The 19,876-nt window shown below is 31.8% G+C and overlaps 4 protein-coding genes across 4 annotated transcripts in view; 3 read left to right on the top strand and 1 right to left on the bottom strand.

Annotated features, from left to right (window-relative positions):
• The window catches only part of LOC126774945 (transient receptor potential cation channel subfamily V member 5), a 19,569-nt gene extending 18,442 nt beyond the window's left edge, over nucleotides 1–1,127 (top strand). Inside the window, exons 15-16 of the mRNA XM_050496621.1 lie at nucleotides 1–138; nucleotides 948–1,127. The exon at nucleotides 1–138 is cut by the window's left edge and continues 105 nt beyond it. Of these exons, the coding sequence (XP_050352578.1) occupies nucleotides 1–138; nucleotides 948–1,127 (318 nt within the window). The remainder of the gene's footprint in view (nucleotides 139–947) is intronic.
• The window catches only part of LOC126773796 (uncharacterized), an 18,503-nt gene extending 4,623 nt beyond the window's left edge, over nucleotides 1–13,880 (bottom strand). Inside the window, exons 1-10 of the mRNA XM_050494984.1 lie at nucleotides 13,784–13,880; nucleotides 12,250–12,336; nucleotides 11,460–11,638; nucleotides 10,151–10,198; nucleotides 9,801–9,848; nucleotides 9,446–9,517; nucleotides 8,778–8,934; nucleotides 8,362–8,565; nucleotides 7,779–7,883; nucleotides 7,567–7,703 (exon numbers count right to left, since the gene is read on the bottom strand). Coding sequence (XP_050350941.1) covers nucleotides 7,644–7,703; nucleotides 7,779–7,883; nucleotides 8,362–8,565; nucleotides 8,778–8,934; nucleotides 9,446–9,504 — 585 coding nt within the window. The 5' untranslated portion in view covers nucleotides 9,505–9,517; nucleotides 9,801–9,848; nucleotides 10,151–10,198; ... (1 more) ...; nucleotides 12,250–12,336; nucleotides 13,784–13,880 and the 3' untranslated portion in view covers nucleotides 7,567–7,643. The remainder of the gene's footprint in view (nucleotides 1–7,566; nucleotides 7,704–7,778; nucleotides 7,884–8,361; nucleotides 8,566–8,777; nucleotides 8,935–9,445; nucleotides 9,518–9,800; nucleotides 9,849–10,150; nucleotides 10,199–11,459; nucleotides 11,639–12,249; nucleotides 12,337–13,783) is intronic.
• LOC126774940 (uncharacterized) lies at nucleotides 6,083–7,493 on the top strand. The gene is made up of 2 exons (XM_050496608.1): nucleotides 6,083–6,094; nucleotides 6,342–7,493. Exons 1-2 carry the CDS (start codon nucleotides 6,083–6,085, stop codon nucleotides 7,491–7,493), a joined length of 1,164 nt encoding a protein of 387 aa, XP_050352565.1.
• Nucleotides 13,881–14,433: 553 nt separating the features above from the next.
• On the top strand, nucleotides 14,434–19,859 carry LOC126774931 (uncharacterized). The gene is made up of 12 exons (XM_050496595.1): nucleotides 14,434–14,542; nucleotides 14,840–14,968; nucleotides 15,352–15,423; nucleotides 15,705–15,786; nucleotides 15,890–16,073; nucleotides 16,405–16,626; nucleotides 17,369–17,518; nucleotides 17,596–17,667; nucleotides 17,763–17,888; nucleotides 18,151–18,269; nucleotides 19,151–19,188; nucleotides 19,789–19,859. The coding sequence occupies exons 1-12, from the start codon at nucleotides 14,434–14,436 to the stop codon at nucleotides 19,857–19,859; spliced, it is 1,374 nt and encodes a 457-aa protein (XP_050352552.1).
• Nucleotides 19,860–19,876: the final 17 nt, after the last annotated feature.

Raw genomic sequence — 19,876 nt, 5'->3', positions numbered from 1 at the left:
TGGCAGAGGCAGTGGGCTCGGATCGTATTGGTTGTCGAGCGAGGGGTACCACCAGCGCAGAGGCTTAAGCAACTTTTGGCATATAGTCAGCCAATGGCAAACGGGAAGAGGGCGTTAGTTCTGAGGATTAATCAGAAGGTAAGAACTTTTCCTTGATGATGTAGATTGTGATTTTATTATAAGATATTATAAGAAGATCATTTTGATTATAAATTAATAAAAGAATGAAATAAATGAATAATTACAATATCATACAAACGGGATTCGTAACATTGACTGCAAATAATAGTATATGAAGTGATTAAAGTGCTTTTGTGGTAAGAAAAATATATTCAAAACTCATAATACTTAACGTATCTTGCAAGAATTATGTATGCATACATCACATAAATAATTTGCTATGATATATGAATCATAATAGTCTATCGCAATAATTAACAACCAGAATTCGCACTGTCAATGTGAAGTTGGCACCGAGTCACAATTAAAGCAATATTTGGCTTCAAACCAACTAATGGCTAACGTAAACATACCTCTTCGTATCTTGAATTACGAAAGAGCTTATGGATGTAGTATAATTATAGATACAGAATGTTTTCAATATTTACTGAAATACTAATACTAAAAAAATAATTATTTATTTTATTTAAAGTGGTCGTAAATCGATTATAATTTAATTAAAACATATTTTTGCCATAAATTTGGCGAAAATTTAACATAGATTTACCTACTTTTATTAGATCTTAATTGCTATGGCAACATTTCATACTACATATTTTTGTATGACATTTTGTATACATTTATTTTTAATTTTTAAAAACTCTACTAAGTGAATTACAGAAAGTTACTATAATTACTTTATCATTACGAGCTTAGGTGTTTTGTAATATATATTTTATCGTGTTCGGTATTTAGTGTTGAAAGAAATTCATGTCTGTAATTTATAGGATGAGGATAAAGAAGAAATGAAAGAAATCTTAGAAATGAAGCGGACACATGAACGTGTCGTGGCGAAGAGGACGCAGCGGGAGGCTGAAATGAAAGGTGGTAAAGGGAGACTCCCACCGCCGCCCGTTAGAGATTACCCCATTACAAAGAACCAAAAGGTCGCAACTAAAAAAATCTAGAATATACTTATATTCGATTCCCTTAGTATGATATGTAAGATTATTTTGAAATAAGTAATTAAAATGTAGTTAGTATTATTTTTAGATACTAATTTTACTTATAAGCGTTGTGGTGTTCAGTGAAACACTGATATCTGTGTTTCTGTCATCATTGATTTTGACATTTTAAAGAAAAAGATCTACCTGTAAAGGACATTTATAGGTTAAACTTTAGTATACGTGTGCATTACAACTTGAAAAATGAATTATTTAATTTTTCACAATTTCATTTCTCAAGCAACTATCGCCCCCGTTAAAAAGATAACAATTCAAATTAAATTTGAGAATCGTCAAAACTCAGTCACTCTTCTCTTCTCCCACACTACAATCGTGCAACAACACTTCTCTTTACTCAGTATACAATCTCGTTTTTGCTGGTGGTAGGGCTTTGTGCAAGCCCGTCTGGGTAGGTACCACCCATTCATCAGATATTCAACCGCAAAACAGCAGTACTTGTTATTGTTGTGTTCCGGTTTGAAGGGTGAGTGAGCCAGTGTAATTACAGGCACAGGGGACATAACATCTTAGTTTCCAAGGTTGGTGGCGCATTGGCGATGTAAGCGATGGTTAACATTTCTTACACTGCCAATGTCTATGGGCTTTGGTGACCATTTACTATCAGGTGGTTCATATGCTCGTCCGCCAACCTATACTATATAAAAAATATCACAATATCAACGTTACAATATTATTACTATTATAGTATTGCGAAAGCTAAAGTATTATATTGTCCTTAGCCAATATTTATTTTTGGAATAATAAATTACTTTTGTATTAGGTATGTAAAGGAAAACGTTTTAAGGGGATGTTCTTAGTGTTAGTATAATTAATAACTTTATTTTAACACTTCCTAATTACCTAAAATATAGTACTTAAGATGGAATGGCGAATTTAATTGTACACATTATGGTAACCTTTGTTCTCAAGTAAGTGACTATAATATGTCTTATTGAGAATAAATGTCTTTAAACCTAAACCTATTATTTGAGTCTGTAATCATTAAAATAAAGAGACTGGGGTTATATATACATTATCATAATCAAACTATCACAATATAAGCAATTTATTTCCTGGTTTATGTAGTAAACAAGTGCTTTATGAATAGTATTTAACAGTGGAAACTTTTTAAAGATTTTGTTTATTTTTTTAAACTTTAAAATTGCTTTAATTATAAATAAATATGCTCTTATTTGAGCGCATTAATTAAATAAACTAGTAAAGACTAGTTTTGAAAATACGAATGTCAGGTTTTATTGAAATTAATATACTATTTCCTTTTGTTGTGTTTAACTCTTTACTTTGTAATCAACTTAAAAAAAAAGATAATAATTATAACAAATAAAGAAGCTTCGAAAATAAGTCGTTGTTATTATTTACAAGTCGCATATAATTTCCTATAATACTAATAGATTCTACGGTTGGCCAGTGTCTATGCGCACTTAAGGTACACTTACCATCAAACGACCCCTTACCTTCCTGAAATAAATTAAAGTTATAAAGATTTTAAGCCATTGACAACGACAATATTTCTCAGTGAGTAGATTTTAATCCAAGTAAGTTTATCAGTACTGTTCTGTAAGAACTCACTTCATTACTTACTCGTTAAATGTTATATATATATATATATATATATATATATACATATATATATATATATATATAAATTAAATTTTACGATCGATTTCTGCGGTGAATTTCGAACTCGTTCTCATGGTATAACCTAACTAGTTTCGGTCGCAATATCTAATGTAATCTTGGCAGATAACTTTAGTGCAGAAAGTTGGTCAAAAAGAACGCTTTACTAAAGTTATATGGAGCTTAAGAAAAGCGGCGTTTTCCAGCAGCATCATAAGCTGTTATCGCCCAATGTTGCCAATTATTTATTACATGATTATGCCAGATAATATACTACTAGACTTTATGACGTCACATTTAACATGGCGTACTACTACTATGATAAAATAAAGTTTGAAATGATACAGCATTTCAAGATGGGCTTTATTATTATTTTTTATAGTTCCAAAGGTCAAAACAAAAAAACGCGGACGTCACTTCTTTTGTTGTTTATCTATGTCACGACCTTATAGTTTTTTTTCTTACTGAAAGTTTATTTAAAATCAAGTTAAGTTTACGTGTCCGATTTCTTATATATTTGAAAATAAATTGTTCGTTTAATTTTAAATTTGGAACATACTTAACATGTCTTCGTTATCAATTAATTTAAAAAATTTAATAATTAATCAAAAAACGCGCGTATTCTCGGATTACATTTATGTAAAATTTTCGTTCTGCGTAAATTCTTGCTAATATGCAAATACAATCGCTTGATATCGATGATGGATATGACATCTCTAACAGAAATGGGATGTAACATAAATTACCATTAGAATACATTTAGAAACAGTATAAGGTCACAGAGAATAAATTATTATCTAATATATTTGCGTTGGTTACAACACATTCGAGTTCTCTGGTGTATACAAAGGTGTAAATTGTGACCGTGTGTCGGTCGCTTAAATTTCACTCTTACCTCATTGTTTGCGACCTCCGACCAGTAAAGCTAATATCGCTAGCTTTACCCGCAGCTATGTGATAGGCAATAATGACCTTTGTAATTACGATCATACCATAAGTAATCTTTGCAAATTGCTTGAAGAGATCATCCTACAGAGTTTTGAAGTATTTGTATTATTTGAATTCAGCTACTGTTAAGAAATCGCTCATTGGTGAATACGAGGTAAAATAAAGATATTGGATCTCTGCTTTATGTATTTTTATGGTCTGTTAGTTTTTGGTTGACGTGCAAATAGGCCATCTGATGACAAGTGGTAACCATCGCCCATAGACATTGGCGCTGTAAGAAATATTAAGCGTTTTCAGTGTCAGACGATATTCAATTTGTTTTGTTATTATATTTACACGTGTTAGCACTATTCAAATTTACTAGTACATTGATAGTAAATTCTTATCATTCTATTTATACTTAGCGTCTAAATTTTAACAACTATGTTGTCTGTTGTAATATTTTGTAGTGGCTACAAGACTATTCTTTAAGGTACGGTAACTATATTAAAAAACGATTAGTTTTGCTTACGGATAGTTAAATTGTTTAATTGAAGTTAAGATTTTTTTTTATTTAACATTTAGTATATGTTATCTTAATACATTTACCCTTACATCCGTTATTCGTCCATCTAATCAGTACGTAGCAAGACAATGGCAATATCTGAATTACGTCTCGTAGGCGATCCTAAACCATAAAAAAGAATTGTTGTTTTAAGATATTAATCAAGCATAAACAAAAGTCGAATATGGCGCTCGATGCGCAACTTGATTGTAACTTCACCACCACTAACACTCACCCTTTAAATCGCAACACAACAATACCAAGTAATGCTGTTCAGGTCCTAAGTTTCTATATATTTTCAGGCCTTTGCCTATTTGGACTTACCTTATGTAAAGGCTCAAGGTCAAGAATCCAAACTTTTCTGTTGTAGAAAAACAAACTCGAGGTAAAGCTCAGGTATTATTTAGTTTAGATATTTTGTGCTACAAAAATACTATGCGAATAAAAATTAGTATTTTTTCATTGTCATAGAATATACAAGTAGTTAAATTATAGTATAATTATGCGTGTCAGTAACGCAAGCGGGTCTACATAAGTTACGTATTAATTGACAAATTCGTTTGTAGAAAACACAAAAATATAAAGAAACGTAATAGATATTTATTAGACACGTAATCGAACTTCTAGGTCTGCTGATCTTACATTGGAAAATTCTTCACATCTTGTATAAAGATTATACGAGGAAACCTAATATATCGTATTGTTTGGCAAGCGAAAGGTATCCACTGGATATTGGATGCCGAAAACAGGTTTTATCATACACAAAATATTTTCTCTTAATCATATATTAGATCTTGTATGTGTTTCCAACTTATTAAAGTTAAAAAAAATACGACATCAAATAAATATTTCAATTGGTTTCTTGAAAAATATATTTTAATAAAAATAGCTCCTAATTTTATTTTGAAGTGACACCTAATCTTAATTTTATTGATTCCATTCGACGATAACAATTTTAATTGCATCTTAATAGTTTAAAAAAATGAAAAATGTTTCTAAATAAATAAAATGGCAACTAATACTGAGCTTTTAAAAAACAAAGTTGTTGTCTTTATTATTCTGCTAATTCTATATTTTTGTGAAGCTAAGCTATGCTAATAATTATTTATTTATTCAATTTATTTGTTGCAAAGAAATTCTGTAACTATATATTTTTTAAATACTGTATTACACGTCATATAAGTTTTAACTCGCCTGCGAAATCATTTCCCAATAAGATAATGTTAAATAATAAGTTTTTAAAATATTTTATTTTTTATAAAATATTTTATAGATAAAGTGGGTTGTAAATAATAATAAGTTTAGGGTACTTAAAGTAACGTGTATGTAAACTAATAATAAAATTTGATGATGATAAAATTTCATATTAATTTTACAAATACGAAGCTTATCGATCTAGCGCCTAAACAAGATTTGATAAAGATCAATACGGTTCACTTCACAGGTAATATTATAATAATATTAAACTAAATAAAAACATCACATACTTAACCGGGTTATATGAAGATCGACGTTGTATACTACATAAGATATGAAAATTTTCGTAACTAATAAGTAAATATTGTCAAATAAAACCTATAATAGTATCTAAATGAAAAAAACAACAATAGATTGCGATTAATATCGTAAATCGTCATATGGAACTGGTAGCAAAATCACATATCAAACGAGATTTGTGCAATCGTTCATGGTGATCTCCTCCATTCATTGACCGTGTTCGTGGTGGTGGTGAGTATAAAACGAACATGTTTCTGTTCATATCGCACACTGACTTCAACATATCGGAGACATGCGACACACGGTGAGTAAATGTGACAAAAGTGAAAATGTACACACGGCCTAATGTCAACGCGACTCGGGTCAACTTTCTGCCTATTCAAATAGTCAATCATAATGAGAATAAATTGTTTATTTTGTAAATGGATATATATATATTGATTTGTTTAACTATAATGATTTAATCGAGTTTAATGTATCGTTTCGTGATTAATGTTAATTTATTTGAGTGAACATTTATATGATTTTAATTCTTGTTATTTTGTTTTCAGGTTCTTTTAATTTCGCTAGTGGCAGCAGTGGTGGCTGAGGCACCGTACCACTTACCCCGACCACCGCCGCAAGCACCTGTGATTGGATACGCGCCACCTTCACATTATCCTCAACCACCGCCACAACATCATAGTCATCATTCATCAATTGGTTATAATTACCAAAGGCCACCAGTACAGCAGCCACAGCCACCACCGAACTATCGGCCTCAGCAAGTGCCCCGACCTTTACCAGTGTATCAACCTCAGCCACAGCCTAGCCCATCTTATGGGGTCCCCCAACCGATACGCCCTCTCCCAATAATTGTTTCTCAACCACAGCCTATTCCTCAACCACAACCCATATACCAACCACAGCCTATTCCCCAACCACAACCTATCTACCAGCCGCAACCACAACCCATTTACCAGCCGCAACCACAGCCAATTCCCCAACCACAACCTATCTACCAGCCGCAACCACAGCCAATTCCCCAACCACAACCCATTTACCATCCACAACCACAGCCAATTCCCCAACCACAGCCAATTCCCCAACCACAACCCATTTACCAGCCCCAACCACAGCCTATTCCCCAACCACAACCCATTTACCAGCCGCAACCTCAGCCCAGCCCCTCATACGGTGTCCCTCAACCTATCCGCCCTCTTCCTGCTATAATTGCTCCTCAACCTGAACCTCAACCTCAACCACAGCCCGCACCCATCCAATATTACCAACAGCAAGAAACCCAGGGGTATTCATACCAGCAATCCTCTCAGAGTCAGCCTTTGTCGAGCGGTCAACAAAATGGCAATTCTGGTCTATCAAGCTATCAGGCTGATTTTGCCCAGTACAATAGTCCACAGCAACAACAAACACACAGTGAAGCTCTCGATGAAACAGTCGTGTCACGAGTACAGAACATCATAAAAGACGCTGAACATTCGTCCGCCAGAGATGCTGGGTACCTGTCACTAGTTTCAGGAGTTTCGTTGGAAAACGCGAAGCCTAGTATCGAAGTTTTATCATTCGTACACAACTCACCGTTGTCGACAGGATCCAGCCAGAGTTACAGCACAGAGGTTCAATCCAGCGGAGCTAGTGAATCGGATAGTATTGGATTTTTACCTCAATCTAAGCCCGCTACATCTTATGGTGTGCCAAACTAATTATTAATAATCTTGATGAAATACACATGTAAATATACGCTTAAATGTTTGTAAATAAATTTATCATTTTTACCGATTTTGATTTTTTTTCATTTCAAACACTTATTTTCACTTGTAAAGTTATTATATTTTAACGTAAAACAATTTCTTTTATTTATGGACACATATTATCTTCATGAATACCGGATTATTGCAATTTATATCGTTTTCCTGTAAAGTAATATATCTATTGTATAATATGGCAAATATAAGTCTTGTTTCCTCATTTAAAAAAAGCTCACTTACCAATACTATAGAATAATCAGATGTTTGCACGCTATCACTAACCAATGTTGATATAGATGATTTGTGGTCTCTCGTATTTGGTTGAGTTTTGGGAATTACTGCAATCTGTTGAATTTAAATATTGTAATCTAGTGCTAATTAGTGCTCTTAGTATGTAAATGTCATCGTAGTAATTAATAGAGGATATATACTAAATATACCAAGGGTATATAAACGAAATAATAAAACAACTATGTTTTTAATTCTTTTTGTATTTTAATTTTATTAAACTTTTTTAATAATCAATAAGGCATAATTATGCGCAGCAAAGTTAAAAGTTACTACCATATTAGTACACCTATGTTATTAAAGACGTGCCTCTGTTGAGAGCAATAGTCTCGTGTCGGATTGCCGATCCATTGGAATATGAGAATGAGAGTTGTTTACACACACAAACTTGTTCATTATAATATGTCCTGCAAAGTAAACTAGTATCCTTTGTAAATGGCCGCCGTGGCCGAAGTTGGTCAAATGAGTATATCATAATTAGAGATAAATTTATTAGTGAAGAGTAAAGTAAGTAAGTTGGTGTATTAAATGTCACCTTTCGTACAACTTCATATTCTGATTTTCTTTTGTAACAAAGGCATGTATTTGATTTGTCGAATTTACCAGAAGTATTTTCAAACGTCCCGTAAGAACATTGACAAGATACGTCATTCCTTTTTTTACTTTTAAACGCTGTTGGCTCTTTCGGGAAAATTTGCCTTAATATCTTTTGCTCATTGTTGTTTTCTTCGACTTTATGCTAAAAACGTAGTAATATAATATCGTTATGTAGGATTATCCTTATTTAAGAGGATTTTTTTTAACGTAGATCATTTCTTCGTTTTTAGAAAGTACAGTTTTATAAAATGTTTAGGTGTTAAATTTGACATAAAAGCAACGATATTGTTTACAGGCTACGTCACGTGTCCTAGAAATGTTTAATAAAACTGGTTAAAAATATTGTGATATGACCTTTAATTCCTCATGGTTCGCGTCTTGAAGAACGTCAAAAGGTATAATGTATATTTCTTTTTCCTTGAGCACACTCGTCAAGCTTCTAGATGTGGGTCTTAGCTTCATGTGTAGAGCGTTCTTGTTGGATATAATTCCGTTGTTTTGTAAATCAGATCTAAAAATATCAAAATATAAAGTAAATTTTTACATTATATATATTTTTATTTTTAAATAAGTTTTTTTTTCTTGTAAGGCTTTTGTAGGCGAAAACATGTTTAAGGAAGCATTTAAAATAGATTATAAAAGTTTTTAAAAAATTAAATTGTAAATTAACTTGCTGCGAAAAACAAAAATGTAATTAATTAAAGAGAATTTTTTTTTATATTTGTAAATCAAATGCCAAGGCATTGATTTCACTTATAAACAGAAGTCATTTACATTTATAATTTTTTTAATCCCAATGTGTAGCCGTAACCTGAATAGCTGGTGTTAACTGTTTATTAAATAAAATTAAGAAATCGATCAAACTTGATTCTTTTATAATTATATTTTATGTAATAGACTGCTCATCTCATTATAGAGAGACTGCCTCTTTGGTCTAGTGGTTAGGTTATAAAGCTGCAGATATTAAGGTATTGGGTTAAACGCCGTGACGGGTCAATAAAAAGTTACAAGTTATTTTGTACCTTTGACAGCATTCTGAAGCTGGACGAGATAAGTTTTTAGGCTTCAAAATGATTTTCATGCTTTGATTTGACCTACAAAGTACACGTATAATGAAATTTACGTATTTTTAAACAGAAAATATTCGAGTTAATCTTGATTTGCTTAATTATAATTTATAACTTACTTTGAATATTTTTTGTTATAAATTTATTGAATATTCATATGTAGCACACAGATCGGGATGAATGAGAAAATAAGTACTTATTTAAATTATTTTTGGTGTGAAAATGTGTGAAAACATTATTATGAACATATATTATGTATATTAAATAAAAATTCGTAGATTTTTATATTATTTTATAGGTAGGTACTCACTTAACAGTAACATCAGTTTCGTCTTTTTTTCTGCGTTTATCCCAAGGGCTGAAATTTATCAATTTAGAAAAGACTATTAATATTCTAATATGTGATTAAACAAACGCGTCTTCCTATAAGGCGCTAATATATATTCTTTACGAGTAAACAAATTTTAGATTTGCAAATCCAAGCGGGTGCAATCTCCGTATCAAAATAATATCAAATCCGTTGCGTGGTTTAGAAGAATTAAGCGGAGATACAGAGAGAAGTCAGATGCAGAAAGCGACTTTATTTAATATTACTTAGAAGTACAACACTATACCACTTAACTTCTTATATCCACTTTAATTGTAGGACTTTTGTCTTACCTTCTTAATATTGGAAACTTCTTTGAACCACGTACTTTATTGTCGTAACTGAAAAATAACAAAAAAAGTTAATTAACATTTATAAAAAATATATAATTTCAACGTTTAGTTAAAAAGAATATTGTTTTTTCTTCTGGTAAAGCGCCATAGGTACGCAGTGAAAATTCCCCGCTTACGTACGATGCTCTTTAGATCTACATTCATCATTCGCACTGCGAAACTGTGGAATGCTTTGGCTGAGTCTGTATTTCCTGACAGGTACAACGTTGGTATCTTCAAATCCAGAGTAAACAGGCTTCTTCTAGGCAAGCGTGCTATATCCTAGACCGTGTTGATGCTTACCATCTAGCAAGTCAACGGACAAACGCTGACTAATTAAGTGTAAAAAAAAAATCTTCAAAACTTGCCATCTCTGCAAGATATATCATAATGTGGTAATACAGGTGGTGGACTTTCTTTTCCATAAGCTCATAATCTGAAGACGAAACGACACAACCGGGGAGGACCAAGCGTGGGACCAATGGTTTAATGTGTTTTAACTCCGGATTGCTTTTGAGTATTGCTTGACAGAAAAACTCACTAACTTTTTATAAACCCGACTCGACTTTTAACCCGAGACCAACGAGCCAGTCAACAAACGAAAAAATATCTACATAACTGTATACACACATATGTTCATCAAGTGTAAATTTATTTGCAATAAAATAAGAACTACTCCCAATCAGGATTCCTAATTAATAAAAAAATACCTAATTTAGTAATTATTTGCTGATATATTATCAATCAAATCTTTACTAATACTATAAATGTGAAAGTGAGTTAGTTTTTTTACTCTGTCACATTTTAACTACTCAAATGATCATCATTAATCGACGAGCCGGTTGGCGTGGTCAGTGAATGCTTGCCTTTCACGCCGAAGGTTGTGGGTTCGATTCCCACCCAGGACAGATATTTGTGTGCATGAACATGTCTGTTTGTCCTGGGTCTGGGTGTAATTATTTATATAAGTATGTATTTACAAAAGAAAAATAGTATATGTAGTATATCAGTTGTATGGTTTCCATAGTACAAGCTCTTTATAAGCTTAATTTGGAATCAGATGGCCGTGTGAGAAAAATGGCCCAGGATATTATTATTATGTTTTGTATACACGTCGTTTGGGATATAGAAAATGACATATAACCTATCACCTATATACTACACCTAATATACGTATTATGTACTTAGTAAACGGTATATAGAAAACGTTGATAACTAAGTTCTTTTTATCGTCAATGGTAATTTGGTGATTAAGAGCAGATAAACGTACATTTTAGCGCCACTAATTAATTCGAGCGTGGAGCTTTGATTCAATATGCATTGATTTTTCTGTATTCGATTTGTGTCCTGATATTCATTATATTTCTCATCAAGCCACGTCGCGAAGCCTTTTATGTCCTTATTAATTATATTATTTGATGAATTCGTCTTTTTAAATGGGACATGTTCCTAAAAAAGAAAAAAAACATTACGTTAAGAATCATTCACCTTTGTTTTAATTTATATATAGCATATGATAAAATGTAAAAGTCTTACTTAAAGACTGAGATGACTCAGTGGTGAAACCACGTGAATCTTAATTGAAGTTTACTCTTACTTAAGTTTAGTTTTCTTGTGTTTATGGTACATCACGTGCTCGTCGTTGGAGAACAACATCGTGATGAAAACTGCATGAGTCAGAAGAAAATCTGCTACATTTATATTCAGTATCCACCGACCCCCATTTGAGCAGCATGGCTGATTGAGCTCCAAAGATAATTCTTAAGAGGAGAGGAGTTCTAGGACCCTATAAGTGGGGACTACTACTTTACCTACGCTAGGATAGATTACACCAATGTAACATAAAAAACTTTAATCCGAATCACAGGTATAAAGGTATAATTGGTTGGTTTTAGATTAACTAGTGGGTGGTACCTAACCACACGAGCTGTTAAATAGACATACTACCAGTTATATATAAATTCTTCGCAAAAATCCAGACTTTATTGAAAGTAAAAACTCATTACAATCATCTAAAGTTCCTTTTTAAATTATATGAAAAGAATTCTCGCAATAGTCACCTGAGTGTACCAACGAAATGCTTTAACGAAACAGTTCGAATTGTTGTTTTCATTTTCTCTGCTCCTTCGGCTACGTCTCTTCGGCTTCTAGAAATATAAAAAACAAATACATTTTAATGAAAACTGTAACGGGTAGAAACTTTAACTATTTTAATAATACTTTCGTAGTTACTCGTACTATGTATTTTTTAAGTACTTTATTTGTAACGATGGGACCGACATGGGCTGCCTATAAAGGTCCCTTAAAAATACCAGAAAAAAAGAGTATCTTATTGTTGCTATTAAAATAAAAAGTATCCAACTATAGGTCGGAAAGACTATCACAAAACACACAAAAATAGTAAATATTGTTAATTATAATATCGCATATATTAAAAATAAAAATTATATTAATACATCTATATCTTGTCTGTATTATATGTTTAAGTTTCATGAATTATAATAACACTATTAGGTAATTGAATTTTATTGTATTGTATATTCTTCGCGTGCCGCGAATAATATATCATAATTTATGTACAGTACAGTAACAGCCTGTTAATGTCCCACTGTTGGGCTAAGGCCTCCTCTCCCTTTTGAGGAGAAGGTTGTGGAGCTTATTCCACCACGCTGCTCCAATGCGGGTTGGTAGAATACACATGTGGCAGAATTTCAATGAAATTAGACACATGCAGGTTTCCTCACGATGTTTTCCTTCACCGTTAAGCACGAGATGAATTATAATCACAAATTAAGCACATGAAAATACAGTGGTGCTTGCCCGGGTTTGAACCCACGATCATCGGATAAGATTCACGCGTTCTAACCACTGGGCCATCTCGGCTTTTTTTACAATCCTTAATAAATAAATAAACACATAATTTATGTGTTTATTTATTTATTAAGGATCTCCAATAAAGGATACATACTTACGAGTACATTACATCGTGGAATAATGTTTTAAAATATGTGTACTTATTCAATTAAAGGAGACCACAGCAAGCACATAAATAATGTCTAAACAGAAATTTAAAAAAATGTTGAAATAATAGAAGGTATAAGAGGGTATGTAATATGATATGTGAGCATGATGCTCTCAATTTGCACGTTAAATTTTGTTTAAGAATCGCACTTTATACAGTTTCATCTCATTGCTCGCTCTAGCGCTTTGTTTATTCGTTCAACGTGGTGTTGTTTAGTAATCCTATCTGCCTGAAAACTTACAATACTCGGAAAATGACACTTAACAATTATATAATAATAATAAGTAATAGTTTAAGAGTAAAATGTAAAATTTAATTAGTTTTAAGTGCTTTTAAGATGTAAGTATAATGATATAATTAGATTTCGAATTCAATATCACAACTGTCCTCTTTTCTTGCACTAAAATTAAATGATTCGTTATTATCACTTCACACCTGAGAAATAAAAACTAATAATATAATTATATTCAAAGACTATAAACGAAATATTTAAAAAATTGAGTTTTCTCGTATTAATGTGTTTATTCTGTTCCTAAGAATATGAAATCTTGAGTATGCATATTATTACTTACGACTTCAGCATAATAAATTAAGGGATGCCCTAATCCTGGATAAAATGGCGTTCTTCGGTTTGAGTTGGTTCTAAAGCTTCTGTAAGGTAAATATTCATCCTCGGAATCGCTCGACGACGTCGCTAAATACATTTAAAAAAATATTATTCATACAAAAATACTAAGGCAATAATATCGTTACATTGTCAATTTTTTATATATCAAAATTGTCAATACTCTGATTGACACGATTATAATAAATGTCATAAAATATTTATGTAGAATAAGTAATAATTTAGTTATTCAATTATAATAGAATGTATAAAATTCTGATATTTTTAGTCATTCATTGATTTAAATAAACAAAATTAAGGTAGTTTTATTAAATGTAAATACAAAAAATCTTTTATATCAGCCATTTGCGATTCACTTGGAAGAGGTCCAAGGTGCAATAAAGGTCGCCTAACCGTGTTATATAAATTGGTTATATTCATAAATATTCAATAATAGGTTTCTTTTATCTTAATAGGCAGGTACTTGACATTGGCATTATATTTCTGCAAAGATACAAATTATGTAAAAAACAGAGATATATCCGAGTTTTTAAGCGTGGCTATATCGATTTATGTGTTTTGTTAAATATATTCTTACGTCTACGTATAATTAGAGCCATGGTTAAGTTTCCTCATTTAATATTCCTTGGATTTTATTGTTCTCTAAGTGCTGCATACAAGAATCGTTTATACACAATTGCAAAAATTGATGATAGCAGGAATAGAGGTAAATAGTAGTTTTATCTAAGATGAGTTGAAGAGCTTCTCTTTTGTTTCTCGACTAATGATATTACACATAAAAAATAAAGCTTGACTTACAACACAGCCAGTGTAAGCCTTTAGGAAGGTCCCTAGGACTCTGGGCAAGGGAACCGGGTTATCCACGGGATATAGGAATTCATGACTCTTGTAGAACTGTGCTCAGTGGATATAGGCATATTATCCTAGAAAAATCTGCGATAGAAAGCGCGGGTAAAAATCTTAAATCTCTAGTCTTGATTTAGTAAATTGTTATTTGTTTCAGAATATAAATGTCTTGAGTATCAAAGTGTTACAATTCAATTACCGTTGGCGAGAACGAACTCTGAAAATGAAACGTTTCTTAATTTAAATTCAACTGAAGCGTCGTCCGATGTTTATGGCACTGAAAAAAGTACGAGTTATTTTGTATCGCAAGCTTCAGAAACACAAATGTTATTATTAAATTCATTGTTGTCGATTGACAATGAAAAGAAGGCAATTGCAAACAAACGACTAGAGTTTGAATAATGCGAGTTAGACATTTATTTTGTTTACCCGCCTTTGTTCAGGCAAAGGTAACACGACATTGCAGCCTAGTGAGTGTCCTTTGAAGAAAAGTATATACAAAAACAAACCTATGAAAATAAAAAATAATAAAATAAAATAAAATATTACTTTTTTATCTAGTTTTGATCATAAGTAGCTGGTATATGTGATATTTTATGTATTCTATTTTCGAATATTATTTGAATATTTTAGCGCATGTTTGATAAATATAATTGTTTCTCTCTACAGTTACAGATCCCTTTGATCAATTTCAAAGCTATCTCCATAAATTTCTTTATGGTGAAAACGTAGAAGTGGATGGTATGTTAATTGTTTTCTAAGATTGTTCGCTAATTAATACTCAGACACTATATCAAGAAATTATTCGTATTGCACACGGACGGTAGACTTGTCTACAAGGTGTAATTCAAAAGCGTCTCAAGTTGGCATGTATGAGACGTAAAAACTTATATGCACAACTTTAACGACTCGTTACGCGTAACTTGAAATCTATCTGTTACTGATATACCTTAACGATTTATTTTAATTAAAGAAACCGTACATTACTATTCTCAAATTTTAACGATTATATATTTACACAGATACCGAAAAATCCGATATTTTTCTATCACATAAAAATACTTCCGACGACTTGAGGAATTATGTCGCTGGCAATTTTATGAGGTTTGTACAAACTAAAGCTCTTTATTTAAAGATAAATAACTTTATTCAAGTTCTAAAAAACGAAAGCATTAAAATCTTAAAATAATATTGCTTTTCATCTTAGAGCTGAATTATTTAACAATAAAAGAGGCGTCCACCTCCCTCCGCTAGAACTTCTGCATCGTGGACATTGTGAATTAAATATAACAAGAGATTTGATGCAGACGGCTGTTAATGCATTCGCCATCTTTCTTTACGGCACACTTAGTGATATTGTGCGATTACCAGCCGACTATGTTATTAAATCCGTTAGTAAATTATGTATCTAATATTATCTTTATTTATCTTTTGACTTTTTATAAAGATAAGGGACATAAGTAATTTTTATTTTATTTTAAAGTTGTTATGTAATGAAGTGCCTTTATTTCATCGTCAGTTAACTTTTAATTCGAAGAATTATATTTGATAGTTTTTGTATAGACAAATTGTCAAAACGACAATACTTTTTTATATAAAATTAAATTAACGATTGAAAATCGGCCTTATGAGGAATACTTCAAAGTATTGGTGAATGCAAATCTTAATAGCTGCTTTTCTGCACCCTATTGTTATTTTGAATCGTATAATAATTTTCCATAGGCTCGAACCATTTCAATGATGAAGATAGCGCGAGAAAAGCTTGCAGCTACTTGGCTAGTGGTACGTCAAGGGAAACCTACCCGCATGATTTCACATAATACCTTAGAACTGTACCGGCCATTGTTTAAATACGTTACTGGGAGAGAAATGGCCAGACTTAATTTAAGTGATGAAAGGATTCTGACTTATATTGGCACCCACGCTGATCTGGACAGACATCAGGTTTACATTACACCTTTTGAATAGTCATTTATTAATTTAAAATCTTGTCTCTCAGGCTAACTAAAAAGTAATTGAAATATTTTCTTATACAATATTTCATAAATAAAAGTAAATAATTGCTTACTAATATTATAAAGACGAAAGTGAGTTTGATTGGTTGTTTGCTTTTTTGTTACGTTTATACTTTAACGTCTTAACTACTTGACCGACCATCATGAAATTTAGCACGCGGGTGAAGCTGTGGCCGAAGAGAAGTTAACTTATTAAATTTATATTACATTATTATTCGAACTTGTGATTATTGACCAACTTTGGCTGCCTCGTTGGTCTAGTGGCTTGATGTAAGGTCGCAGATCCGGAGGTCCTGGATTCAATTCCCAGGTCGGGCCTATTGGCCCGGGAAAAGTTATTGGGTTTTTCTGTCAGAAAATTCTCAGTAGCATCCCGGAGTCTGGAAGTTGGAAGTGTGTACACTCCCGTGCCTCGGAAAGCACGTAAAGCCGTTGGTCCTGCGCCTGAACTCTTTCCGGTCGTGTCGAATTGCCGTCCCATTGGATTAGTGATAGTGAGGGAAGACAGAGTGCACCTGTGTTTGCGCACACACTTGTGAACTATAATATCTCCTGCGCAGTTGGCTAATCTCTCTTGAGATTGGCCGCCGTGGCCGAAATCGGTCTGGAGGACATTATTATTGACCTACAAAATATATAAAATAATAATATATCATAAAATTGCTTCTAAGGTAGGCGTGGTAGCTAGTAAGTATATTAAAATGAACAAGTATTGGTCCGAGCCAAAATATTTAAACCTTATGAATAACTTACTGTGTGGCGTCCCGATGACCTTCATGAGAAAAATCCCTGAGAACACGTACTTACAACTATCGCATCAGGTATCATTTACTTACAATACCTTGTATTTTACTTATATACTATTATATAAAAAAAACTTGTGTAAAAAATATTGCAGGTCTTTTATCATATTCGAGCATGCGATCCTTTACAACGTCGATTTTATTATGCTATGATGAGCAAGACACAGGTACACTTTGAATTATTAAAATTTTTAAGTGAAAATCTGAAAATAAAAAATAACCGATTCACCCAAACGTATAATTGCTCTTATAATATTGGCAGGCGTTCGGTAAATCTTACAGTTGGAATGCAAGAGATGTTTCGCGATTAGGCCTACTTTTAGCGGAAGTGGACGGTTCAGATCTAAGTGCTATTAACCCTGAAGCTATGGCAGGAATCACTGCTCAAGTAATATAATCAACTGATATATATTTTTTAAATATATTTTTTTCTAAACTAAAAATCACCACGGTCATGTTTTCGGTCCCTTTGGTGTATTCTATTATTTCGCAGGTGTTGCTTGTTTTTTGTTTCTAGGTAGTACCATCGAAAATTCTAGATTACTATTTTGTTTGCCTTCTGTGAGAATTGTTTTGTTTGTTTTGCGAATTGTATATCAGTCGTATTATATAATATGATTATATAATTTAACGTAAAAAATTATTTTAAGGTGATGATGGTAATGTCACCGCAAAATTTGCAACATTTATCGGAATTGCAATTGCAATATATTGGACCGAAGCCTCTCAATATACTCGCCCGAAAACTGAAGATTTACTATGACCAACTGCAATCTAACCACAACGTAGTCCAAAATATATCTAATATTTTGATAACCGTTACTATTATATATTTAAGTACAATTTACCTATAAATATAATTAACGGTCCGTAAAAAAGGAAAATAATAAATGTGTTACATTTGATCGATGTTATATTGCTTAAGCAAGGACAAGGCTGGTAAGTGAAACGAGTAACGTCCTTCTTCGTGAATTTTGGCTTGCAACTGAAAATTAAGTAAAATCGTTAATTTTCATTAAGGCTAAATTTTTTGCAAATAGTTATACTTAAAAAGAATTTCAAATGAACTGAACGAAAACTACTTTTGTTAATTGTGCATTCAATTTTTACCGAAACTCACCACAATGTTACACCATCCAGTTTGAGTGGACTTGTCATCAAATATTTTGGATAACAACGATGGAACATTTTTCTCAACAGTGATCATATCATGTTGTAACTCAGTTTGTAAATATGATTTATTTTCTATAGAAACTTCTCTTAATATTGCGACTTTATCTTTAGTGATATTTTCTGTTTTATCGTTGTTAGTATTAGCCAAGTTCAAGCTACTACTAGAACTAGACAACGACTTTTGAATTCCCTTGTTGACCATTTCAATTTTTTCTTGATTACATTTACAGCAGCTAAAAAAAAAATGATGAAAAAAATTTAAAATGCAATACACATTATAGAAGACGCTTAAGCTTTATGTTTATATTTATTGTAAACATACATAATATAATAATATAATTTCTCTATTCTCTGTCTACGGTAAATAATTAAAAATTATACGTCAATTTACGAAGTCTGTGTTTTAATATATAGATCAGGTTAATAATCAGAAATATTTTTTATTTCCATTTATTACTCAAATAATAAAAATGTTAGTTACCTCTTTAATAAATACTCGTTCATTTCTGTCGGTAGTATGAGCATATTTTGTCGACATGAATCATTTAGTGGACTAAGTTTTGGATAAAAGTTATCGTATGTGCAATGAACGAATATCTCTTTTACTTCATCATTACTAGGTATATATTCTTCATATTTTGTTATATTAGAGTTCTTAGATTTTTCATTTAGAAATAAGTAATTGTTTAAAGTTAATATATCTTTACCTAATATCACATCAATATTTACTTGTGATGCCATTTCTTTTTTTATTAATGTAACAAATGATTTGTCTTTTTCTAAGTTATTCCCACCTTCAGACTTAAGGCTTTTCAAATCTTCTAATTTTATTCTAAGTTTTATATTGAGCTTTTGCTTGTTATTATCGGGCGGTAGATTGACAGTGGTTTCATCGGTAAAATGAATAGACGAAGCAGTGTCCATTTTTAAAATATGTGGTGTTAATATATTATTAAATTCATTATCTTTACATACTTCAAATATTTTTTTTGTAGAATTACCATCAATTGTATTTGGGTTTGTTTCAAGGAGTACTGATTTCTCATCACTTTCATTCTTTTTGTAAACCTGTGATTCATCTAATAAATTTTTATCAGGATCATTTTCGATATTAGTTTTTATAATATTGGTATTATTTAAGACGCTAGGCTCAAATTTAGAATTATTTACTATTTCAATGTCTTGAAGGTTATTTCTTTTTGG

Source organism: Nymphalis io, chromosome 2, assembly GCF_905147045.1.
Source record: "Nymphalis io chromosome 2, ilAglIoxx1.1, whole genome shotgun sequence".
NCBI lineage: Eukaryota > Metazoa > Arthropoda > Insecta > Lepidoptera > Nymphalidae > Nymphalis > Nymphalis io.
This window is presented reverse-complemented; position numbering and strand designations above follow the sequence as displayed.

Coding starts and splice junctions, on each gene's coding strand:
- LOC126774931 (XM_050496595.1), top strand. CDS start 14,434: ATGGTTAAGTTTCCTCATTTAATATTCCTTGGATTTTATTGTTCTCTA. Junction 15,424..15,704: donor TGAAAACGTAGAAGTGGATG/GTATGTTAATTG, acceptor ATATTTACACAG/ATACCGAAAAATCCGATATT. Junction 17,519..17,595: donor ACTTACAACTATCGCATCAG/GTATCATTTACT, acceptor AAAATATTGCAG/GTCTTTTATCATATTCGAGC.